The sequence below is a fragment of the Coregonus clupeaformis genome, chromosome 14 (assembly GCF_020615455.1).
Source record: "Coregonus clupeaformis isolate EN_2021a chromosome 14, ASM2061545v1, whole genome shotgun sequence".
NCBI lineage: Eukaryota > Metazoa > Chordata > Actinopteri > Salmoniformes > Salmonidae > Coregonus > Coregonus clupeaformis.
In genome coordinates this window covers 2262183-2289603 of record NC_059205.1, presented here as the reverse complement: position 1 = coordinate 2289603, position 27421 = coordinate 2262183, and the positions used below count along the sequence as shown (strand labels likewise).

Below are 27421 nucleotides of genomic sequence, written 5' to 3'. Positions count from 1 at the left end.
CACATTGCAGCAGGGATTTTGGCCCACCCCTCCATACAGACCTTCTCCAGATCCTTCAGGTTTCGCGGCTGTCGCTGGGCAATACGGACTTTCAGCTCCCTCCAAATATTTTCTATTGGGTTCCGGTCTGGAGACTGGCTAGGCCACTCCAGGACCTTGAGATGCTTCTTACGGAGCCACTCCTTAGTTGCCCCGGCTGTGTGTTTCGGGTCGTTGTCATGCTGGAAGACCCAGCCACGACCCATCTTCAATGCTCTTACTGAGGGAAGGAGGTTGTTGGCCAAGATCTCGCGATACATGGCCCATCCATCCTCCCCTCAATATGGTGCAGTCGTCCTGTCCCCTTTGCACAAAAGTATCCCCAAAGAATGATGTTTCCACCTCCATGCTTCACGGTTGGGATGGTGTTCTTGGGGTTGTACTCATCCTTCTTCTTCCCCCAAACACGGTGAGTGGAGTTTAGACCAAATGACCTTCTCCCATTCCTCCTCTGGATCATCCAGATGGTCATTGGCAAACTTCAGACGGGTCTGAACATGCTCTGGCTTGAGCAGTGGGACCATGCGTGCGCTGCAGGATTTTAATCCATGACGGCATAGTGTGTTACTAATGGTTTTCTTTGAGACTGTGGTCCCAGCTCTCTTCAGGTCATTGACCAGGTCCTGCTGTGTAGTTCTGGGCTGATCCCTCACCTTCCTCATGATCATTGATGCCCCACGAGGTGAGATCTTGCATGGAGCCCCAGACCAAGGGTGATTGACCGTCATCTTGAACTTCTTCCATTTTCTAATAATTGCGCCAACAGTTGTTGCCTTCTCACCAAGCTGCTTGCCTATTGTCCTGTAGCCCATCCCAGCCTTGTGCAGGTCTACAATTTTATCCCTGATGTTCTTACACAGATCTCTGGTCTTGGCCATTGTGGAGAGGTTGGAGTCTGTTTGATTGAGTGTGTGGACAGGTGTCTTTTATACAGGTAACGAGTTCAAACAGGTGCAGTTGATACAGGTAATGAGTGGAGAACAGGAGGGCTTCTTAAAGAAAAACTAACAGGTCTGTGAGAGCTGGAATTCTTGCTGGTTGGTAGGTGATCAAATACTTACAGTGGGGGAAAAAGTATTTAGTCAGCCACCAATTGTGCAAGTTCTCCCACTTAAAAAGATGAGAGAGGCCTGTAATTTTCATCATAGGTACACGTCAACTATGACAGACAAAATGAGATTTTTTTTCTCCAGAAAATCACATTGTAGGAATTTTAATGAATTTATTTGCAAATTATGGTGGAAAATAAGTATTTGGTCAATAACAAAAGTTTCTCAATACTTTGTTACATACACTTTGTTGGCAATGACATTGGTCAAACGTTTTCTGTAAGTCTTCACAAGGTTTTCACACACTGTTGCTGGTATTTTGGCCCATTCCTCCATGCAGATCTCCTCTAGAGCAGTGATGTTTTGGGGCTGTCGCTGGGCAACACGGACTTTCAACTCCCTCCAAAGATTTTCTATGGGGTTGAGATCTGGAGACTGGCTAGGCCACTCCAGGACCTTGAAATGCTTCTTACGAAGCCATTCCTTCGTTGCCCGGGCGGTGTGTTTGGGATCATTGTCATGCTGAAAGACCCAGCCACGTTTCATCTTCAATGCCCTTGCTGATAGAAGGAGGTTTTCACTCAAAATCTCACGATACATGGCCCCATTCATTCTTTCCTTTACACGGATCAGTCGTCCTGATCCCTTTGCAGAAAAACAGCCCCAAAGCATGATGTTTCCACCCCCATACTTTACAGTAGGTATGGTGTTCTTTGGATGCAACTCAGCATTCTTTGTCCTTCAAACACGACGAGTTGAGTTTTTACCAAAAAGTTCTATTTTGGTTTCATCTGACCATATGACATTCTCCCAATCCTCTTCTGGATCATCCAAATGCACTCTAGCAAACTTTAGACGGGCCTGGACATGTACTGGCTTAAGCAGGGGGACACGTCTGGCACTGCAGGATTTGAGTCCCTGGCGGCGTAGTGTGTTACTGATGGTAGGCTTTGTTACTTTGGTCCCAGCTCTCTGCAGGTCATTCACTAGGTCCCCCCGTGTGGTTCTGGGATTTTTGCTCACTGTTATTGTGATCATTTTGACCCCACGGGGTGAGATCTTGCGTGGAGCCCCAGATCGAGGGAGATTATCAGTGGTCTTGTATGTCTTCCATTTCCTAACAATTGCTCCCACAGTTGATTTCTTCAAACCAAGCTGCTTACCTATTGCAGATTCAGTCTTCCCAGCCTGGTGCAGGTCTACAATTTTGTTTCTGGTATCCTTTGACAGCTCTTTGGTCTTGGCCATAGTGGAGTTTGGAGTGTGACTGTTTGAGGTTGTGGACAGGTGTCTTTTATACTGATAACAAGTTCAAACAGGTGCCATTAATACAGGTAACGAGTGGAGGACAGAGGAGCCTCTTAAAGAAGAAGTTACAGGTCTGTGAGAGCCAGAAATCTTGCTTGTTTGTAGGTGACCAAATATTATTTTCCACCATAATTTGCAAATAAATTCATAAAAATCCTACAATGTGATTTTCTTGAATTTTTTTCTCAATTTGTCTGTCATAGTTGACGTGTACCTATGATGAAAATTACAGGCCTCTCTCATCTTTTTAAGTGGGAGAACTTGCACAATTGGTGGCTGACTAAATACTTTTTTCCCCCACTGTATGTCATGCAATAAAATGCAAATTAATTACTTAAAAATCATACAATGTGATTTTCTGGATTTTTGTTTTAGATTCCGTCTCTCACAATTGAAGTGTACCTATGATACAAATTACAGACCTCTACATGCTTTGTAAGTAGGAAAACCTGCAAAATCGGCAGTGTATCAAATACTTGTTCTCCCCACTGTATGTGGTAGTAGAGTAGAGGCCTTAATATGTTGTGAAGTCTGTTATGAATATATTGTAATGTTTTTCAAATGTATAACTGCCTTAATTTTGCTGGACCCCAGGAAGAGTAGCCGCTGCCCTGGCAGCAGCTAATGGGGATCCATAATAAATACAAATAACAAACTAAAACATCCCAAGTCTAAGTATAACTCTGACTCCCTCTCGCTCTCTCTCTCTCTCTCTCTCTCTCCAGACCCTGAGGGACTTAGATGGTCATGAGGAGAGGAATGCCCAGGTCCAGTTGGAGAAGGCCAAGGTAGGCCCCAATCTAACTACCTCTATCCCTTGCTTCCGATCTCCTTCCTTACTTGGTCTCGGAGCATTTCGTATTATTCTGTACGTAAATCTGAGTCACTCAATTTAGATGAAATGTTACATTTGGTATCCTATTTATTGATTTGTGGATATCCATCATCCATTTCGTATGATATATTATGAATTGTAAAATCTACAATATGTTACGTATTTGCAAAATGTATGATATGTTTCGAATTCCAATTTGTTTAGTCTAACATTTGCTAGGTGGCTAATGTTAGCTATCTGGCAAACATTAGCTAGGCTAGGAGTTAGGGTTAAGTTTAGGAGTTAGGTTAAAGGGTTAAGGTTAGGGGAAGGGTTAGCTAAAAGGGTTAAGGTTAGGGGAAGGGTTAGCTAAAAGGGTTAAGGTTAGGGGAAGGGTTAGCTAACATGCTAAGTACTTGGAAAGTAGCTAAAAATGTGTAAGTAGTTGAAAAGTTATTAGCTAAATTAGCGAAATGCTAAAGTTGTCCATGATGAGATTGAACACGCAACCTTTGGGTTGCTAGATGTTCACCTTATATGCCCACCCATCCACCCCAACCAACCACCTTTCTTTCACTTTTCCTTAAGTAAAGTTATATCTTATGTAACATATCAAACGTAACATATCATACTAACTTGAATATACCTGATTTACCTTTACTATGTTAAGTCTACCCAGAGACCAGGCTGCCTTCCCATGTTCTCTCTTCTATGTTACCAGTACAAGTCTGTTGTCTTCTGTTACCAGTACAAGTCTGTTGTCTTCTGTTACCAGTACAAGTCTGTTGTCTTCCCTGTTACCAGTACAAGTCTGTTGTCTTCTCTGTTACCAGTACAAGTCTGTTGTCTTTTCTGTTACCAGTACAAGTCTGTTGTCTTCTGTTACCAGTACAAGTCTGTTGTCTTCTGTTACCAATACAAGTATGTTGTCTTCTGTTACCAGTACAAGTCTGTTGTCTTCCCTGTTACCAGTACAAGTCTGTTGTCTTCCATGTTACCAGTACAAGTCTGTTGTCGTCTCTGTTACCAGTACAAGTCTGTTGTCTTCCCTGTTACCAGTACAAGTCTGTGGTCTTCTGTTACCAGTACAAGTCTGTGGTCTTCTGTTACAAGTGCAAGTCTGTTGTCTTTGTCTTACCAGTACAAGTCTGTTGTCTTCTCTGTCTTACCAGTACAAGTCGGTTGTCTTCTCAGTTAGCAGTACAAGTCGGTTGTCTTCTCTGTTACCAGTACAAGTCTGTTGTCTTCTCTGTTACCAGTACAAGTCTGTTGTCTTCTGTTACCAGTACAAGTCTGTTGTCTTCTGTTACCAGTACAAGTATTTTGTCTTCCCTGTTACCAGAACAAGTCTGTTGTCTTCTCTGTTACCAGTACAAGTCTGTTGTCTTCTCTGTTACCAGTACAAGTCTGTTGTCTTATGTTACCAGTACAAGTCTGTGGTCTTCTGTTACCAGTGCAAGTCTGTTGTCTTTGTCTTACCAATACAAGTCGGTTGTCTTCTCTGTTAACAGTACAAGTCGGTTGTCTTCTCTGTTACCAGTACAAGTCAGTTGTCTTCCCTGTTACTAGTGCGTCTGTTGTCTTCTCTGTTTTACCAGTACAAGCCTGTGGCGTTTGCTGTGCGGTGTAACTTCTATTACATACCGGCTGATGATGACAACATCCCAGTACCAGGCCAGGCTGTCACCTTTGAGGCCAGAGACTTTTTACATGTCAAAGAGGTCAGAGTGTAACCCTTAACCCCTAACTCTATGATAGTGATGATGGTTATGGGGATGGGGGTGGGGGTGCATCACACTCCTTCCCTTCTTTGAGCCCACCCCTCTCTTTATTCATGTTTTTGTTTAGTCTGATGTTTTGTCTCCTGTTTCTTTTTACAATTGTAAAGCAGATTTGGGTTGAAAAGCCCCATTTATTATTATTATTAACCCCAATGCCCTGCCTTGTCTGCACCATGTCTGAACAGAAGTTTAATAGTGACTGGTGGCTTGGGCGTCCGGTGAAAGAGGATGGAGTTGTGGGGTTCATACCCAGTCCAACCAACCTGGAGACCATCCTGATCAGGAGAGATGTCCAGGCCAGGAAAGCTGCCAAAGCTCTGGCCAGGTACACAGCCATAAGCCTGATCCTTGACACCCTAACCCTGCTGGTAGCTACTACTACTACATCTACTAGTACTGCATCTACTACTATTACTGCTGCTATATCTACTACTACTACTACATCTACTAGTACTGCATCTACTACTATTACTGCTGCTATATCTACTACTGCTGCTACATCTACTAGTACTGCATCTACTACTATTACTGCTGCTATATCTACTACTGCTACTACATCCACTAGTACTGCATCTACTACTATTACTGCTGCTATATCTACTACTGCTGCTACATCTACTAGTACTGCATCTACTACTATTACTGCTGCTATATCTACTACTGCTACTACATCTACTAGTACTGCATCTACTACTATTACTGCTGCTATATCTACTACTGCTACTACATCTACTAGTACTGCATCTACTACTATTACTGCTGCTATATCTACTACTGCTGCTACATCTACTAGTACTGCATCTACTACTATTACTGCTGCTATATCTACTACTGCTGCTACATCTACTAGTACTGCATCTACTACTATTACTGCTGCTATATCTACTACTGCTACTACATCTACTAGTACTGCATCTACTACTATTACTGCTACTATATCTACTACTGCTGCTACATCTACTAGTACTGCATCTACTACTATTACTGCTGCTACATCTACTACTGCATTTACATTTACATTTACGTCATTTAGCTGACGCTCTTATCCATAGCGACTTATCCAGAGCGACTACTGCTGCTACATCTACTACTACATCTACTAGTACTGCATCTACTACTACTGCTGCTACTACATCTACTACTACTGCTGCTACTACATCTAAATCTGCTGCAACTACTACTAATAATACTTATACTTCTACTGCTGCTGCTACTACTACGGATACTAATACTATTGTTACTAATTATTTTGCTGCTACTACTACAGATACTAATACTATTGTTACTAATTATTTTGCTGCTACTACTACAGATACTAATACTACTACTGTGGCTGCCACTACTAAATCAAATCAAGCTTTATTTATACACAACATTTCAGACATGAAATGCAACGCAATGTGCTTTACAGGAAAAAACAAATAGAAAAACAATATAAATAAATGCTGAAATATTTACTACACAACAAACATAAGCTAAAAAACTAAAGAATGATAAACTGAACAACTAAAAAGCACCCTAAGGAAAAGCAAAGCTAAAAATATGTATTTTAAGATCTCTTTTAAATATATCCACAGTTTCGTCCCCCCTCAGGTTCTCTGGCAGGCTATTCCAGAGGCTGAGGGCATAGTAACTAAAGGCTGCCTCTCCATGCCTCTTGGTCCTAGACTTTGGGATAGTTACGAGGCCAGGGCCAGAGCACCTAAGGGACCTACTGGGGACATAATTTAAAAGCATGTCTGACAGGTATTTGGGTGCACAATTGTGGATTGATTTAAAAACCAATAGAAGAACCTTTAAATTAATTATAAAATTCACTGCAACCAGTGCAGAGACCTTAAAACCGGTGTAATGTGTGCTCTCCGTCTGGTCTTGGTCAGTACCCGTGCTGCAGCATTCTGTATGTTCCCCTCACTGCCCTTACCAGCCAAAATACCCGGACCCTTCAATGGACTGATACCGCCCTGACTGCTTTCAACAACTTGAAACGCCTCTTCATCTCAGCTCCTGTCCTTCGCCAACCTGATCCGACCCTTCCTTTCACCCTGGAGGTGGATGCCTCCGAAGTAGGAGTAGGAGTAGGAGCCATACTCTTTCAGCGGGTGGGAACACCTCCCAAATCACATCCCTGATGTGGGGAACAGAGAACTCCTCGCCATCAAGCTGGCCCTCGAGGAGTGGCGCCACTGGTTGGAGGGTGCACAATATCCCTTTCTCGTCCTAACAGATCATCGTAATCTGGAATATATCAGAGGGGCCAAGAGGTTAAACTCCAGATAAGCCCGCTGGGCTCTCTTCTTCACACGCTTCCATTTTCATGTTACTTACATCCCTGGAAATAACAATTTAAAAGCTGATGCTCTCTCCCGCCAGTTTGACTTTCCGACCAGTAACTCAGACCCTACACCCGTTCTTCCTTCCTCTTGCATTCTGGGACCGGTACAGAAGGAGGTTCACTCTGCTATACAAGAAGCCCTAACCTCAGACCTTTCTCCTCCTGAGACACCAGCTGGGAAGAGTTACGTACCAGCAGCTGTTAGACCCCAACTGATGCAATGGTGTCACACGTCCTTGGGGTCAGGACATCCGGGCATTACACAAACCACCAAACTTCTAGCCCGTAAGTTCTGGTGGTCCTCACTGGCATCCGACGCAAGGCATTACGTACTCATCATCTCCCTTCCGGTAAGCTTCAACCTTTGCCAATCCCTCACAGACCCTGGTCCCACATAGCTGTTGACTTCATCACAGAATCCTCTGGTAACACCACCATCCTTGTCATAGTAGACCGTTTTTCAAAAATGTGTCGTCTGGTTCCTCGTCCTCATTTACCTAACACCATGGAATTTGCTGAGTGTATGTTCCAACAGGTGTTCCGTCTGTATGGGATTCCGGAGGACATAGTCTCTGACCGTGGGCCCCAGTTTGTCTCCCGGGTGTGGCGAGCCTTCTGTGACCGACTGGGGGTCGCCCTCAGCCTCCCCTCCGGGTACCATCCCCAGACCAACGGGCAGACGGAACGCCTGAACCAAGATATAGGGAAGTACCTCCTCCAACAATGTTCTGCCTCTCCACACGAGTCTGTATATGGCCTAGCCGAATACGCTCAGAACTCACTCATGCATTCATCCCTTCGCCTTACTCTGTTTCTGTGTGTACTTGGTTACCAACCCCCATGTTTCCCTGGGAGGCAGAGCCTGGTACTGTCCCAGCTGTCGACGACTGGTTTCGGAAGAGTGAGCGGGTATGGGAGACCGCTCACCGGCATCTGCAGGAAGCCTCTAATACCCAGAAACGCTTTTCCGACAGATGCCACCGATCTACGCCACTCTTTCACCCCGGACAGCGTGTGTGGCTCTCTATCAGAGACATCCGGCTCCGCCTCCCCTGCAAAAAGTTCTGTCCTCGCGATTGGTCCCTTCAAGATAACCCATCGCATCAACCCTGTCACGTACTGCCTCCAGTTACCCCGTCAGTATAAAATCTCCTCGTCCTTCCATGTGTCTCTGTTAAAACCGGTCACCTACATTCCTCTTCATCCTCCAGTCTCAACCCACAGTGCACCCCCACCATTGGACGTCGGAGGGGAACCTGCCTACGCCATTCAGGCCATCCTTGATTCCAAACGCCTGAGAGGTCGCATCCACTATCTAGTGGACTGGAAAGGTTATGGGCCTGAAGACCGGTCCTGGGTTCCCAACCAGGACATCCTCGATCCAGAGATGATTCAGGCAATCCACCGTAACCCTTCGGATCATCCCGCTCCCTGACCTCGGGGTCGACCCCCGAACAGACCCACTTGACATCAGCCTCGACGCAGAACATCGGGTCAGTCCATGACCTTGTCGAACTAGCCTGCCGGACCTCGCCCTCGACGTAGGCGGCCGCCTCTGCTCCCCCACCCGCTCCACCCTCTGGTGCCGTTGGGTCGTGAGGAGCCTCCCTTGGGCTCCTTGGGTTCTTGAACGTAGCCCTGTTTCTTTGTGTTCTTGACATAGCCCTGTCTTTCATTTTTGTTAATTGATTTCACCTGTGTTAGTTACTCACCTGGTCTCATCAGCTCCTTATTTAGTTCAGTTCATTCTGTTTGTGCCTTGTGAGGTATTGTTCATTTTGACTCTACTGAGCCTTTTCCTAGCTCGTTTGTGAGAACCAGTTATAGCCTTCAGTCCTAGTTTTTGATTCTCTTGCCTGTTTGCCTACCTGTGTATGACCATTGCCTGCCTGTGACCACGATTCCTGCTTTTTGCGAAGGCTAAATAAACACCTGCCGCGCTCTGCACGTTAATCTACACCTTTTTCTCCCTGAGTATTCATTACAGTGTGATTCACCTTCGCCTGGACCGGAGAGGCCAACCGACCTCTCCAGTGTGTCCAAAAGGACATTATGGTCAACAGTTTCGAATGCAGCACTTAAATCCAACAGTACAAGGACAGAGAGCTGTTTGGCATCTGTGTTGGCACTAAGATCATTTATCACTTTAACTAAGGCTGTCTCTGTGCTGTGGTAGTCATGATAACCAGATTTGAATTTTAAAAATATCATTTAGCTGTTTGAACACTAATTTCTCCAGAATTTTGCTTAAGAATGGAAGGTTGGAGATTGGCCCGAAAATTGTTAAGAGCTGAAGAATCTAGATGACTTTTCTTCAGAAGGGGTTTCACCATAGCAGTGGGGAAAGTGCCTGTGAACAGGGAGTGATTAACAATAGCTTGCACTTCTTCAGATATTAAATTAAAAACTGTTTTTAAGAAGGTGGTGGGGATAGGATCGAGAAGGCAGGTAGAAGGCTTAAGTTGTGATAACACTTTCCTGAGCATGTCTGTCAACCAGGGAAAATAAATCCATAGTACCTTTGTGTGGTAGGCTAGGGTACATATCAAACTTCTCAGCAGGTCTTGCTTGACTGATACCCAGCCTAATGTTATCTTATCTCTGAAATATGCCGCAAACTCATCACATTTAGATGTGGAGGAAAGTTCACATAGGTTTGCGGGGGTAGGATTTATCAGGCCATAAATGGTCGAGACGAGCACTCTCAAATTATTCTAATTAATAGAGATCAAGTTAGTAAAATCTGGCCGTCTGGCATTTCTAATTGCCTTGTTATATATGCCAAGTATCTCTCTCAGAATATCATAATGGACTTGCAACTTTGACTTTCTCCACTTCTGCTCTGCCTTTCTGCAATTTTTCTTTAGTTGATTAGTTTCCTCATCCAAGGGGCTCTCCGTTTGGATGGGGCCTTTTCCAACTTTACTGGAGCTATTGGTAATATATGGTTGCCCTTAATTTACCATTAAAGTTATCAACTAAATCACCACAAGAGGAAGGCAGAATAGGTGGTGGAGTATTGTTCATACACTCAATAAAATCTGTATCAACTTCAGAGGTAAGATAGCGTTTCTTAATGCGTTCAGTATTACCCTGTGTTGCTATGGGCAACAAGGTAGTAAAACATCCACAGTGGTGATCAGATAAAGCAACATCAACAATAGAGGACATGTCAATAGAAAGCCCCTTGGTAATAACCAGGTCCAGAGGGGCAGTGCTTTGGTGGCCTTTACAGGGTTCTGACCAGCACTGGTGGCTGACATTTAAACAGTATAGCATGATGCTCAAAAGACGGACTCCCGAGGCTGGTAGGTCCGTCTCAAGTGGGGCAAAGCTGTTTGATAGTTGGATTGGATAGATGAAGGGTGGCCAAACTGCCTCCCCGATCTACTACGCCTTGTGAGTGTCCAGTCTCCCATGGACCGCGGAGTTGAGCTTAGCATCTTTCCATTGGATTGGCACAGAACAATGCAGCCCGACTCAGACAGCTTTGCTATAGCAGGCATTTAAAATTGAGATGAGGTTTGCCTGGGTTACAGCAAGGTCGGTGTACTTAGAAAGCAGGTTATCCTTTTGTCACAGCCGAGCTAACAGCCGGAGGATCTCTTCTCTGAGCTGCTTGATGGTGGTGAATTTAGGGCAGAAAAATCCCTGTCCATTTTCCAGTTACACCTTATCTTCATCTTGTGACAGTGTGGAAATCATCTCACACCAGAAGAATTTGTGCCCAGCCTTGGATAAAAACACCGGTGGGCTAGCACTGCTAGCGTTAGCCTGCTCCGTTTTCATGATGGCTAGCAGCTAACTGCTACTTAACAGGAATCCGGGACACAAACTTGCGGTCCCAGCCATAAAGGCTGACTGCGTCGCGGAATCTGTAGTAATACAAACTTTAGCTATGATTAAAAACAATTTAATGAAAACAATTTCATAAAAAAACTAACCGAGTGTATATGGTACACTGTTCTGTTGCGCGCTTTGATGACGTCTGTTGCGTGATGACGGACACACATCTCTGCTGCTGATGCTACTACTACTGTTATTACGACTTCTACTATTACTACTGTTATTACAACTTCTACTACTACTACTGTTATTACGACTTCTACTATTACTACTGTTATTACGACTTCTACTATTACTACTGTTATTACAACTTCTACTATTACTACTGTTATTACGACTTCTACCACTACTACTGTTATTACGACTTCTACTACTACTACTGTTATTACGACTTCTACTACTACTACTGTTATTACGACTTCTACTATTACTACTGTTATTACGACTTCTACTATTACTACTGTTATTACGACTTCTACTATTACTACTGTTATTACGACTTCTACTATTACTACTGTTATTACGACTTCTACTATTACGACTGTTATTACGACTTCTACTATTACTACTGTTATTACGACTTCTACTACTACTACTGCTATTACGACTTCTACTACTACTACTGTTATTACGACTTCTACTATTACGACTGTTATTACGACTTCTACTATTACTACTGTTATTACGACTTCTACTATTACGACTGTTATTACGACTTCTACTATTACTACTGTTATTACGACTTCTACTATTACTACTGTTATTACGACTTCTACTATTACGACTGTTATTTCGACTTCTACTATTACTACTGTTATTACGACTTCTACTATTACGACTGTTATTACGACTTCTACTATTACTACTGTTATTACGACTTCTACTATTACGACTGTTATTACGACTTCTACTATTACTACTGTTATTACGACTTCTACTATTACTACTGTTATTACGACTTCTACTATTACTACTGTTATTACGACTTCTACTATTACTACTGTTATTACAACTTCTACTACTACTGTTATTACGACAACTACTATTACTACTGTTATTACAACTTCTACTATCACTACTGTTATTACGACTTCTACTATTACTACTGTTATTACAACTTCTACTATTACTACTGTTATTACAACTTTTACTATTACTACTGTTATTACGACTTCTACTACTACTACTGTTATTACGACTTCTACTATTACTACTGTTATTACGACTTCTACTATTACTACTGTTATTACAACTTCTACTATTACTACTGTTATTACGACTTCTACTATTACTACTGTTATTACGACTTCTACTATTACTACTGTTATTACGACTTCTACTATTACTACTGTTATTACGACTTCTACTATTACTACTGTTATTACGACTTCTACTATTACTACTGTTATTACGACTTCTACTATTACTACTGTTATTACGACTTCTACTATTACTACTGTTATTACGACTTCTACTACTACTACTGTTATTACGACTTCTACTATTACTACTGTTATTACGACTTCTACTATTACTACTGTTATTACGACTTCTACTATTACTACTGTTATTACGACTTATACTACTACTACTGTTATTACGACTTCTACTATTACTACTGTTATTACGACTTCTACTATTACTACTGTTATTACGACTTCTACTATTACTACTGTTATTACGACTTCTACTACTACTACTGTTATTACGACTTCTACTATTACTACTGTTATTACGACTTCTACTATTACTACTGTTATTACGACTTCTACTATTACTACTGTTATTACGACTTCTACTATTACTACTGTTATTACGACTTCTACTATTACTACTGTTATTACGACTTCTACTATTACTACTGTTATTACAACTTCTACTATTACTACTGTTATTACGACTTCTACTATTACTTCTGTTATTACGACTTCTACTATTACTACTGTTAATACGACTTCTACTATTACTACTGTTATTACGACTTCTACTATTACTACTGTTATTACGACTTCTACTATTACTACTGTTATTACGACTTCTACTATTACGACTGTTATTACGACTTCTACTATTACTACTGTTATTACGACTTCTACTATCACTACTGTTATTACGACTTCTACTATTACTACTGTTATTACGACTTCTACTATCACTACTGTTATTACGACTTTTACTATTACTACTGTTATTACAACTTCTACTATCACTACTGTTATTACGACTTCTACTATTACTACTGTTATTACGACTTCTACTATTACTACTGTTATTACGACTTCTACTATTACTACTGTTATTACGACTTCTACTACTACTACTGTTATTACGACTTCTACTACTACTACTGTTATTATGACTTCTACTATTACTACTGTTATTACGACTTCTACTACTACTACTGTTATTACGACTTCTACTACTACTACTGTTATTATGACTTCTACTATTACTACTGTTATTACGACTTCTACTACTACTACTGTTATTACGACTTCTACTACTACTACTGTTATTACGACTTCTACTATTACTACTGTTATTACGACTTCTACTACTACTACTGTTATTACGACTTCTACTATTACTACTGTTATTACGACTTCTACTACTACAACTGTTATTACGACTTCTACTATCACTACTACTTCTACTATTACTATTATTCCTACTACTACTACTACTACTACTACTACTACTACTACTACTACTACTACTACTACCACTACTACTACTACTGCCACTACTACTACTACTACTACTACTACTACCACTACTACTACTACTGCCACTACTACTACTACTACTACTACTACTACTACTACTACTACTACTACTACTATCACTACTAATACTGTTATTACTACTACTACTACTACTACTACTACCACTACTACTACTACTGCTACTACTACTACTACTACTACTACTACTACTATCACTACTAATACTGTTATTACTACTACTACTACTACTACTACTACTACTACTACTATCACTACTGCTGTCACTACTAATACTGTTATTACTACTACCATTACTGCTGTAATAAAGAAGACTGCTATAAAGATTGGTTCTCACTTTTCTTCTAGTAAAGCAGCAGTTTCTCAAGACACGAATAAGAAGTACACCCCTCCTTCAACTGGTGAGTTATTGTATTTATTCTGCTTAATTTCATTGAAAAATGTATTATTGTGGCTGTTAGGGCTAGATGTACTATTGTGCCTGTTAGGGCTAGATGTACTATTGTGGCTGTTAGGGCTAGATGTACTATTGTGGCTGTTAGGGCTAGATGTACTATTGTGGCTGTTAGGGCTAGATGTACTATTGTGGCTGTTAGGGCTAGATGTACTATTGTGGCTGTTAGGGCTAGATGTACTATTGTGGCTGTTAGGGCTAGATGTACTAGTGTTCCTGGCTGTTAGGGCTAGATGTACTATTGTGGCTGATAGGGCTAGATGTACTATTGTGGCTGTTAGGGCTAGATGTACTATTGTGCCTGGCTGTTAGGGCTAGATGTACTATTTTGGCTGTTAGGGCTAGATGTACTATTGTGGCTGTTAGGGCTAGATGTACTATTGTGGCTGTTAGGGCTAGATATACTATTGTGGCTGTTAGGGTTAGATGTACTATTGTGCCTGTTAGGGCTAGATGTATTATTGTGGCTGTTAGGGTTAGATGTACTATTGTGGCTGTTAGGGTTAGATGTACTATTGTGGCTGTTAGGGTTAGATGTACTATTGTGGCTGTTAGGGCTATATGTACTATTGTGGCTGTTAGGGCTAGATGTACTATTGTGGCTGTTAGGGCTAGATGTACTATTGTGGCTGTTAGGGCTAGATGTACTATTGTGGCTGTTAGGGCTATATGTACTATTGTGGCTGTTAGGGCTTGATGTACTATTGTGGCTGTTAGGGCTAGATGTACTATTGTGGCTGGCTGTTAGGGCTAGATGTATTATTGTGGCTGTTAGGGCTAGATGTACTATTGTGGCTGTTAGGGCTAGATGTACTATTGTGGCTGTTAGGGCTAGATGTACTATTGTGCCTGTTAGGGCTAGATGTACTATTGTGGCTGTTAGGGCTAGATGTACTATTGTGGCTGTTAGGGTTAGATGTACTATTGTGGCTGTTAGGGCTAGATGTACTATTGTGGCTGTTAGGTCTAGATGTACTATTGTGGCTGTTAGGGTTAGATGTACTATTGTGGCTGTTAGGGCTAGATGTACTTTTGTGGCTGTTAAGGCTAGATGTACTATTGTGGCTGTTAGGGCTAGATGTACTATTGTGCCTGTTAGGGCTAGATGTACTATTGTGGCTGTTAGGGTTAGATGTACTATTGTGGCTGTTAGGGCTAGATGTACTATTGTGGCTGTTAGGGCTAGATGTACTATTGTGGCTGTTAGGGTTAGATGTACTATTGTGGCTGTTAGGGCTAGATGTACTTTTGTGGCTGTTAGGGCTAGATGTACTATTGTGGCTGTTAGGGCTAGATGTACTATTGTGCCTGTTAGGGCTAGATGTACTATTGTGCCTGTTAGGGCTAGATGTATTATTGTGGCTGTTAGGGCTAGATGTACTATTGTGGCTGTTAGGGCTAGATGTACTATTGTGCCTGTTAGGGCTAGATGTATTATTGTGGCTGTTAGGGCTAGATGTACTATTGTGGCTGTTAGGGCTAGATGTACTATTGTGGCTGTTAGGGCTAGATGTACTTTTGTGGCTGTTAGGGCTAGATGTACTATTGTGGCTGTTAGGGCTAGATGTACTATTGTGCCTGTTAGGGCTAGATGTACTATTGTGGCTGTTAGGGCTAGATGTACTATTGTGGCTGTTAGGGTTAGATGTACTATTGTGGCTGTTAGGGCTAGATGTACTATTGTGGCTGTTAGGGCTAGATGTACTATTGTGGCTGTTAGGGCTAGATGTACTATTGTGGCTGTTAGGGCTAGATGTACTATTGTGGCTGTTAGGGCTAGATGTACTATTGTGGCTGTTAGGGCTAGATGTACTATTGTGGCTGTTAGGGCTAGATGTACTATTGTGGCTGTTAGGGCTAGATGTACTATTGTGGCTGTTAGGGCTAGATGTACTATTGTGGCTGTTAGGGTTAGATGTACTATTGTGGCTGTTAGGGCTAGATGTACTATTGTAGCTGTTAGGGCTAGATGTACTATTGTGGCTGGCTGTTAGGGCTAGATGTACTATTGTGGCTGTTAGGGCTAGATGTACTATTGTAGCTGTTAGGGCTAGATGTACTATTGTGGCTGTTAGGGTTATGTGTATTATTGTGGCTGTTAGAGTTATGTGTAATATTGTGTGAGCATGATGGAATGCATGTTTTCACTTCTGTCCTCTTTCTTCCCCCAGTTGCACAAGCGCAAAAGAAGTCGGTAAGTGTGTTTGCATGTTAGTGTGTGTTATTTTTTTGCCAGTCAGTGTAACAATGGTAGGCAAATCCTTGACTCTATCCATTGAACCAAATGATACCAGCCCACTGAATGAATGACAAATGGATGGAATGGGTGATAATTGTGCAAGTTACTTCATAATGTCATTTAAATTAGGCCTAACTCAATGAAGAGGGTGAAGAGGTTTATTTAATTTAGAACAACAATAGTGTAAAGATGAGTTTGTGTTATGCCTATGTTGTGACGGGACTTTCATTAATATGATGACTGTTACATATCGAATCAACTAACTATGTTTTATTGTTACTCGATTAAATTAATCAAGTAACAATTAACTCATTAGGATTTGGGGCACCACGGAGGAAGTTGTTATAGAGTTACCATCTCCCGAATTAAACTCTAAAAGGTCTTTACCTAGCAATATGTATAAAACAGTCAATGTATCAATCATTGCCTCTTATCAGTCGTCATTCTGAATGGTCGCAGAATTCTTGGATCCGCAAGAACCCCAGCCTTATTTATGATTCAGCACTACACAAATTGCCTTAATTATTTATTTACTAGCTAACTAAATAATAACATAGAATACATACATAATTAGGTCTTCCGTGTGTGACAGTGGTCTAAGGCACTGCATCGCTGTGGCCGGCAGGGATGTTGCTCAGTTGGTAGAGCATGGCGTTTGCAACGCCAGGGTTGTGGGTTCGATTCCCACGGGGGGCCAGTATGAAAATAAAAAATAATGTATGCACTAACTGTAAGTCGCTCTGGATAAGAGTGTCTGCTAAATGACTAAAATGTAAATGTTAATACATGAGAAAAAGTCCCTAGCGGACTAACAACAGCATGACTGCTTGGTTATCAAAAGAGGGAGGAGTAGAGGGAGAGACAAAGAGAGAGTCCAACTTATTTTGATACATTTGGAAACTACCCTCAAAGTAATCATCATACCTTGCTCACGAACCACCGCCCGTTTTGGAGTAAGAAACCAATGAATGTATTTACGTGTTTGCCGCTCGTCTTGTCTATCTCTGTTGACCCAAGCCCTCTTGGAAAGGAGGTTTTGGCTGGGTCTTCGCACAGCTCACTTGTAAGGCTCTGATTGTCCACCAGAGGTCACAATGCCCTTCTTCTTTGTTCTGGCTTGTAGTGGAGTGTACTCAGAGCCAGTGGTGTAAAGTATTTAAGTACAAATACTTTAAAGTACTACTTAAGTCATTTTTTGGGGTATCTGTACTTTACTTTACTATTTATATTTTTGGCAATTTTTCTTTTACTTCACTACATTCCTAAAGAAAATGATATACTTTTTACTCCATACATTTTCCCTGACACACAAAATGGTACAATTCACACACTTATCAAGAGAACATCCCTGGTCATACTTACTGCCACTGATCTGGCGAACTCACTAAACACAAATGCTTTGTTTGTCAATTATGTCTGAGTGTTGGAGTGTGCCCCTGGCTATCCGTCAATTTAAAAAAACAAGACAATTGTGTCGTCTGGTTTGCTTAATATAAGGAATTTGAAATTATTTATACTTTTACTTTTGATACTTAAGTACATTTGAGCAATTCCATTTACTTTTGATACTTGTATACTTTTACTCAAATAGTATTTGACTTTCACTTTTACTTGAGACATTTTCTATTAAGGTATCTTTACTTTTACTCAAGTATGACAATTGAGTACTTTTTCCACCACTGCTCAGAGCAGATACTTGGTGACTGTCTGAGATGGGATTTTCTCCATCCCACCAGTTCTAGATCACTTTACGCGCACAGCTGCAGACTGGCAATGTTCTGGTCTAGTGAGTTTATCTTCTTCACCTTGTGTTGAGATTCAAAGTTCTAACCATTTCAAACGTGTGGACTACCGTCTCCACGCTTTCTGGTCTTTCTGGTCTATGTGGTAGGTGATTTGGACGGAGGCGCAGGTGGGTAAATCACAGAATAAATGGTTTATTCGGTAAGACAGCGGTAGGCAGCAATGCGTAAAACACTCCAGTGCGGTATTACGGCACACTGGAGAAAACAAGGCACAGGGGTGAATATCCTGGAGATACAAATACAAAGAGCTCCACCGAGCTATAGTCACCTCCACAATAAACAATCACACACAAAGACAAGGGGGCAGAGGGAACACTTATACAGGTACTGATGATATGATATGAACCAGGTGTGTGTAAGAACAAGACAAAACATACACACACCAAGCACCACAGCTCCCACTGGGGAACAGAAGACCCAATGTCAAGGCAGTATGTCCTGCTCTCCCTCTTCCCGAAGCACCACAGCTCCCACTGGGGAACAGAAGACCCAATGTCAAGGCAGCAGGTCCTGCTCTCCCTCTTCCCCAAGCACCACAGCTGCCACTGGGGAACAGAAGACCCAATGTCAAGGCAGTAGGTCCTGCTCTCCCTCCTCCCCAAGCACCACAGCTCCCACTGGGGAACAGAAGACACAATGTCAAGGCAGCAGGTCCTGCTCTCCCTCCTCCCCAAGCACCACAGCTCCCACTGGGGAACAGAAGACACAATGTCAAGGCAGCAGGTCCTGCTCTCCCTCCTCCCCAAGCACCACAGCTCCCACTGGGGAACAGAAGACCCAATGTCAAGGCAGTAGGTCCTGCTCTCCCTCTTCCCCAAGCACCACAGCTCCCACTGGGGAACAGAAGACCCAATGTCAAGGCAGCAGGTCCTGCTCTCCCTCCTCCCCAAGCACCACAGCTCCCACTGGGGAACTGAAGACCCAATGTCAAGGCAGCAGGTCCTGCTCTCCCTCCTCCCCAAGCACCACAGCTGCCACTGGGGAACAGAAGACCCAATGTCAAGGCAGTAGGTCCTGCTCTCCCTCCTCCCCAAGCACCACAGCTCCCACTGGGGAACAGAAGACCCAATGTCAAGGCAGTAGGTCCTGCTCTCCCTCGTCCCCAAGCACCACAGCTCCCACTGGGGAACAGAAGACCCAATGTCAAGGCAGTAGGTCCTGCTCTCCCTCCTCCCCAAGCACCACAGCTCCCACTGGGGAACAGAAGACCCAATGTCAAGGCAGTAGGTCCTGCTCTCCCTCTTCCCCAAGCACCACAGCTGCCACTGGGGAACAGAAGACCCAATGTCAAGGCAGCAGGTCCTGCGCTCCCTCTTCCCCAAGCACCACAGCTGCCACTGGGGAACAGAAGACCCAATGTCAAGGCAGCAGGTCCTGCTCTCCCTCCTCCCCAAGCACCACAGCTCCCACTGGGGAACAGAAGACCCAATGTCAAGGCAGTAGGTCCTGCTCTCCCTCTTCCCCAAGCACCACAGCTCCCACTGGGGAACAGAAGACCCAATGTCAAGGCAGCAGGTCCTGCTCTCCCTCTTCCCCAAGCACCACAGCTCCCACTGGGGAACAGAAGACCCAATGTCAAGGCAGCAGGTCCTGCTCTCCCTCCTCCCCAAGCACCACAGCTCCCACTGGGGAACAGAAGACCCAATGTCAAGGCAGTAGGTCCTGCTCTCCCTCTTCCCCAAGCACCACAGCTCCCACTGGGGAACAGAAGACCCAATGTCAAGGCAGCAGGTACTGCTCTCCCTCTTCCCCAAGCACCACAGCTCCCACTGGGGAACAGAAGACCCAATGTCAAGGCAGCAGGTCCTGCTCTCCCTCTTCCCCAAGCACCACACTTCCCACTGGGGAACAGAAGACCCAATGTCAAGGCAGCAGGTCCTGCTCTCCCTCCTCCCCAAGCACCACAGCTCCCACTGGGGAACAGAAGACCCCAATGTCAAGGCAGCAGGTCCTGCTCTCCCTCTTCCCCAAGCACCACAGCTCCCACTGGGGAACAGAAGACCCAATGTCAAGGCAGCAGGTCCTGCTCTCCCTCCTCCCCAAGCACCACAGCTCCCACTGGGGAACAGAAGACCCAATGTCAAGTCAGCAGGTCCTGCTCTCCCTCTTCCCCAAGCACCACAGCTCCCACTGGGGAACAGAAGACCCAATGTCAAGGCAGCAGGTCCTGCTCTCCCTCTTCCCCAAGCACCACAGCTCCCACTGGGGAACAGAAGACCCAATGTCAAGGCAGTAGGTCCTGCTCTCCCTCTTCCCCAAGCACCACAGCTCCCACTGGGGAACAGAAGACCCAATGTCAAGGCAGTAGGTCCCGCTCTCCCTCTTCCCCAAGCACCACAGCTCCCACTGGGGAACAGAAGACCCAATGTTAAGTCGGCAGGTGCACACGAAACAAGGCCCATGAAAACTGTGTGTAGTGCAACCAATTTGTTTGTGGGGCTTGCTCACACATAGCCCCGAATCTGTGTGCTGACTGTGGACCCGAAGCATAAAGAGAAGACGAGACTAATTAATGTGTAAAGGCTCGGATATAAGGGCACAATACAGTGTCTGATATAATCACCAAATGACTGTTTTTATATCTTGTCATGAATATATTTCCACAAATATTTATTTATGCAATTAATCCTTTACAATTGTTCATGCACTGGTGCTTTTCTTTAGGAATACAGCAAATACTTTCAACTGTGCAGCTGGCGGGTTATATTATTGTTATTAGCATATTTTTTGTTTCTACTTTGTTAAAAGAAGCTGTAATTGGACTTTATTTATTAACTAAATTACTAATCGAATCTACAAATACAGTTGATCAAATGGATTACACTGTAATGTTTTTATTGTCAGGGAAATGAAAATAGGCTATAGGCCTACTTTTTTTCTAGGACTTGGTAGAATTATACAAAACATATCATTGACTCTATCTAAACAAATACTGTACAATGTTCTCTAGCGGGTGCTGATATGTTGAAAGTCCAGGTGGTTCTAGTGTTAAGGAAATAGACACTTGGCTCAAATAGAAGCCTCTCTAATACCGCTTGTTGTGTCCGGTGATTTAAACAAATAAATGCCTTGGCTATTAATTTACATTTGACAGAACTTTATTAGTTAGTTCAAACTGATTTTTTGCAATTAAAGAGGCAACAGCCAGCAGACCAGGGTTTAAACTATCAACCCTTGCAGTTATGCAAGCACACCACCTGTGCCAGTAAAGTCCAGACCTTTAGTCAGAAGCCGAATTACAGGTTACAATAGAACTGCCAATGACAGCCTTTTGGTTGCTCAACTAAATCCGGCCTTGCATGTGGAAATGCTGTATAATGCTCCTTTAACAGAAAATCACTTTCCGGTGTGAAAAACATGTAAAAACAACAAAATTATGTTTTAAGTGAGAAGCAGGTATTGGTCTGAAGCTGGGAAAAAAAGGACATTCACATGAGCACCACAATGCCTACTATACCCATGCTCCACCAAGGTTTTCCAGCACACAGCTTTGACCTACTACTGTAGCTATGCCTATTGTACTTCAAACAGTGTGTAGGCAGGATGCTTAGAATTCAAACCCTCTCAAACAGCCTAATTCATACTCTACAGAGGGATAATGGACTTTACAGTGTCCTGCTATTAAAATTATCTATATGTACACTGAGTACCAAACATTAGGAACAACATCCTAATATTGAGTTGAATTGAATCAGCGATTTGATTCAACACAAAAGCCACTGATATTGCCAACTACTTTAATGATTTTTTCATTGGCAAGATTAGCAAACTTGGTTATGACATGCCAACAACAAATTCGGAACTTACACATCCATGCACAACTGGCCAAATTATGAAAGTGAGTGTGAAAGAGGTGAAATAATTCAACAATGATAAGCTACCTGGGTCTGACAACTTGACTGGAAAATTACTGATGATGACAAACGGACTACAGTGGGGAAAAAAAGTATTTAGTCAGCCACCAATTGTGCAAGTTCTCCCACTTAAAAAGATGAGAGAGGCCTGTAATTTTCATCATAGGTACACGTCAACTATGACAGACAAATTGACAAAAGAAATTCCAGAAAATCATATTGTAGGATTTTTAATGAATTTAATTGCAAATTATAATATAATAATATAATATATATATTTTTTTAAAAATTGCTCCTGAACTTCTTCTACTCTCAACCTCTCCAATCATTTTCATGATGTCCATCCGGTTTGCTTCTATATGCCATATCTTTCTAACTGTGCTCTTTCCCAAAAGCTCCCAACAAACAACCTATATACTTATTATGGACACAGTTATTTTTCACTAATTTACTCCAAGTAGGGAAATGATGGCGGGGTTGAAAAGTAATAAAGGGGAGTATATATATAAAAAATATGGGGGATTGGAAGTGATGCAGACAATTACATTGATAGAAGATACAATCTATCTGCAATATTAAGCTGATCCATCCCCCCCACAAAAAAATAAAAAAAATAAAAATAAAAATAACAATAATGAGGCTATATACAGTAGAGAGGCTATATACAGGGGTTACCGGTACCAAGTCAATGTGCGTGGGTACAGGTTAGTCAAGGTAATTGAGGTAATATGTACATGTAGGTAGAGTTAAAGTGACTATGGATAGATAATAGATGATAAGCAGCGAGTAGCAGCAGTGTCAAAAAAATGGGGGGGTCAATGCAAATAGTCTGGGTAACCATTTGATTAGCTCTTCAGCAGTCTCATGGCTTGGGATTAGAAGCTGTTAAGAAGCCTTTTGGACCTAGACTTGGCGCTCCAGTACCGCTTGCCGTGCAGTAGCAGAGAGAACAGTCTATGACTAGGGTGGCTGGAGTCTTTGGCAATTTTTAGGGCCTTCCTCTGACACCGCCTGGTATAGAGGTCCAGGATGACAGGAAACTTGGCTGCAGTGACGTAATGGGTCGTACGCACTACCATCTGTAGCGCCTTGCGGTCGGAGGCCGAGCAGTTGCCGTACCAGGCGTTGATGCAACCGGTCAGGATGCTCTCGATGGTGCAGCTGTATATCTTTTTGAGGATCTGAGGACCCATGCCAAATTTTTTCAGTCTCCTGAGGGGGAATAGGCGTTGTCGTGCCCTCTTCACAAATGTATTGGTTTGTTTGGACCATGATAGCTTGATTATGATGTGGACACCAAGGAACTTGAAGCTCTCAATCTGCTCCACTACAGCCCCGTCGATGAGAATGGGGGCGTGCTCGGCCCTCCTTTTCCTGTAGTCCATGATCATCTCCTTTGTCTTGATCACATTGAGGGAGAGGTTGTTGTCCTGGCACCACACTTCCAGGTCTCTGACCTCCTCCCTACAGGCTGTCTTATGCATGTCAATCTCTTCTGGCTCAAACTAAAGGAGAGATTGACTGCATCACTACATGTCTTTGTATGTGGTACAAATCCCATTATTATGGGCACACCTCCTGTAAGAGTATGAATCAGGCTGTTTGAGAAGGTTTGAAAACCTAAGCAACCTTCTTACACATTGTTTGAAGCACAATAGATTGGCGTACATTAATTACTGTAGTAGGTAAAAGATGCTGGAAAACCTTGGTAGAGCATGGGTGAAGTAGGCATTGTGGTGCTCCTGAATTTCCTTTATTTTTCCGCTTCAGAACAATGCCTACATAAAACATAGTTTTTTAAAAATCTTTTAAGTACTGTACTTGACAACATTCTCACTTACAAACATTGCCAGCATATACAATTGTGCTAAACAAATGTTGTACTTCTTTAAATTACTAAGTTTTAAACTCACAAGTTTGCATCTCTGTGATGGCACCAAATCATGGGCCAATTCTGAGGTTACATTGGTTTCCTCTTCCTGTATCTGGTTGGTTACTTACTGTTTTCTGTGTTGTGATTGGTGTAGGGGGAGCAGGTGGCAGCCTATGATGTGGTTCCTACCATGCGGCCTGTGGTGCTGATGGGGCCCTCACTGAAGGGCTTAGAGGTAAGTGGCCCCTACACACTACCTGACGAAGATCCTTGCAGGATAGAAAAATGTATTTCAAATCAAATCAAATTTTATTTATCACATGCGCCGAATACAACTGGTGTAGACTTTACATTTAAATGCTTGCCGAACATTTCACAACAATGCAGAGTAAAAAAATAAAAATAATAATAGTAAGTAACATGAGGAATAAAATACACAAGAATGGAGCTATATACAGGGAGTACCAGTACCAGATCAACGTGCTGAGGTACGAGGTACTTGAGGTTGATATGTGCATGAAGCCAGGGTAAAGTGACTAGGCATCAGGATAGATAATAATAAGGTATTTGAGGTAGATATGTACATGAAGGCAGGGTAAAGTGACTAGGCATCAGGATAGATAATAATAAGGTATTTGAGGTAGATATGTACATGAAGGCAGGGTAAAGTGACTAGTCATCAGGATAGATAATAATAAGGTATTTGAGGTAGATATGTACATGAAGGCAGGGTAAAGTGACTAGGCATCAGGATAGATAATAATAAGGTATTTGAGGTAGATATGTACATGAAGGCAGGGTAAAGTGACTAGGCATCAGGATAGATAATAATAAGGTATTTGAGGTAGATATGTACATGAAGGCAGGGTAAAGTGACTAGGCATCAGGATAGATAATAATAAGGTATTTGAGGTAGATATGTACATGAAGGCAGGGTAAAGTGACTAGGCATCAGGATAGATAATAATAAGGTATTTGAGGTAGATATGTACATGAAGGCAGGGTAGAGAAACTAGAGAAACTTCCATTAAAGAAAACCCTTTGAGTCCTATTTGATAGATAGCTCTGAATCCACGAGGTTGAAAAGCCATAACCCATACGTTTTCTCAACCACAGGTTATGGTCAATAATATCAAAGGCTGCACTGAAATCTAACAGTACAACTCCACCAAATTATTATCAATTTCTTTCAACCAATCATCAGTAATTTGTGTCAGTGCAGGACATGTTGAGTGCCCTTCTCTATAAACATGCTGAAAGTCTGTTCTCAATTTGTTTACAGAGAAGTAGCATTGTATTTGGTCAAACACCATTTTTTCCAACAGATTGCTAAGAGCTGGCAGCAAGCTGATAGGTCTGATGTTAGAACCAGTAAAGGATGCTTTACCACTCTTGGGTAGCGGAATTACTTTCGCTTCCCTCCAGGCCTGAGGACAAAGACTTTCCTCTAGGCTCAGATTAAAGATATGACAGATAGGAGTGGCCATAGAGTCAGCTACCATCCTCAGTAGCTTTCCATCTAAGTTGTCAATGCCAGGAGGTTTGTCATTATTGATCGATAACAATGATTTTCCCACATCTCCCACACTAACTTTACAAAATTCTAACTTGCAATGCTTTTCTTTCATTATTTGTTTTTTTTATGCATGAATACGAATTCCGATATTCCAATGAAGTAATCATTAAAATATTTGGCAACATCAAATGGTTTTGTGATGAATAAGCCATCTAAGGCTTGGCAGCAGCTAATGGGGATCCATTATAAATACAAATACAAATACAAGCCAAATTCCTTCAGCCTCCTGAGGTTGAAGAGGCGCTGTTGCACCTTCTTCACCACACTGTCTGTGTGGGTGGACCATTTCAGATTATCAGTGATGTGTACGCTGAGGAACTTTAAGCTTTCCACCTTCTCCACTATGATCCCTGTCGATGTGGATGGGGGCGTGCTACCTCTGCTGTCTCCTGAAGTCCACGATCAGCTCCTTTGTTTTGTTGACATTGAGTGAGAGGTTATTTTCCTGGCCCCACTCCGCCAGGGCCTCACCTCCTCCCTGTAGGCTGTCTCGTCATTGTTGGTAATCAGGCCTTCTACCGTTGTGTCATCTGCAAACTTGATGATTGAGTTGCAGGCGTGCGTGGCCACGCAGTCATGGGTGAACAGGGAGTACAGGAGAGGGCTGAGCACACACCCTTGTGGGGCCCCTGTGTTGAGGATCAGCAAAGTGTAGGTGTTGTTTCCTACCTTCACCATCTGGGGGCAGCCCGTCAGGAAGTCCAGGACCCAGTTGCACAGGGCGGGGTTCAGACCCAGGGCCCGAGCTTAATGATGAGCTTGGAGGGTACTATGGTGTTGAAGGCTGAGCTATAGTCAATGAACAGCATTCTTACATAGGTATTCCTCTTGTCCAGATGGGATAGGGCAGTGTGCAGTTTGATGGCCATTGCATCGTCTGTTGATCTATTTGGTCGGTATGCAAATAGAAAGTGGGTCTAGGGTGTCAGGTAAGGGGGAGGTGATATGATCCTTAACTAGGTAAGGTGGAGGTGATATGATCCTTAACTAGCCTCTCAAGGTAAAGTGGAGGTGATATGATCCTTAACTAGCCTCTCAAGGTAAGGGGGAGGTGATATGATCTTTAACTAGCCTCTCAAGGTAAGGTGGAGGTGATATGATCCTTAACTAGCCTCTCAAGGTAAGGGGGAGGTGATATGATCCTTAACTAGCCTCTCAAGGTAAGGGGGAGGTGATATGATCCTTAACTAGGTAAGGTGGAGGTGATATGATCCTTAACTAGCCTCTCAAGGTAAGGGGGAGGTGATATGATCCTTAACTAGCCTCTCAAGGTAAGGGGGAGGTGATATGATCCTTAACTAGCCTCTCAAGGTAAGGTGGAGGTGATATGATCCTTAACTAGGTAAGGTGGAGGTGATATGATCCTTAACTAGCCTCTCAAGGTAAGGGGGTTTCCAATTTGCACAAAGTCCAGTGTAGTTCCTTGAGGGCCGTCGTGGTATCGGCTTGAAGGGGAATATACACGGCTGTGATTATAACCGAAGAGAATTATCTTGGGAGGTAATACGGACAGCATTTGATTGTGAGGTATTCTAGGTCGGGTGAACAAAAGGACTTGAGTTCCTGTACGGTATCACAATCACACCATGAGTTGTTAATCATGAAACATAAACCACCGCCTTTCTTCTTCTCTGCGAGTTCTTTATTCCTGTCTGCATGATTTACTGAGAACCCAGCTGGCTGTATGGACAGGGACAGTATATC

General features: G+C 42.8%; 1 protein-coding gene across 1 annotated transcript in view; it reads left to right on the top strand.

Annotated features, from left to right (window-relative positions):
- Positions 1-27421, top strand: part of cacnb2b (calcium channel, voltage-dependent, beta 2b) — a 104955-nt gene that overhangs the window by 37438 nt on the left and 40096 nt on the right. Inside the window, exons 2-7 of the mRNA XM_041896894.1 lie at positions 3122-3184; positions 4809-4931; positions 5177-5316; positions 14265-14317; positions 16542-16564; positions 24296-24376. Coding sequence (XP_041752828.1) covers positions 3122-3184; positions 4809-4931; positions 5177-5316; positions 14265-14317; positions 16542-16564; positions 24296-24376 — 483 coding nt within the window. The remainder of the gene's footprint in view (positions 1-3121; positions 3185-4808; positions 4932-5176; positions 5317-14264; positions 14318-16541; positions 16565-24295; positions 24377-27421) is intronic.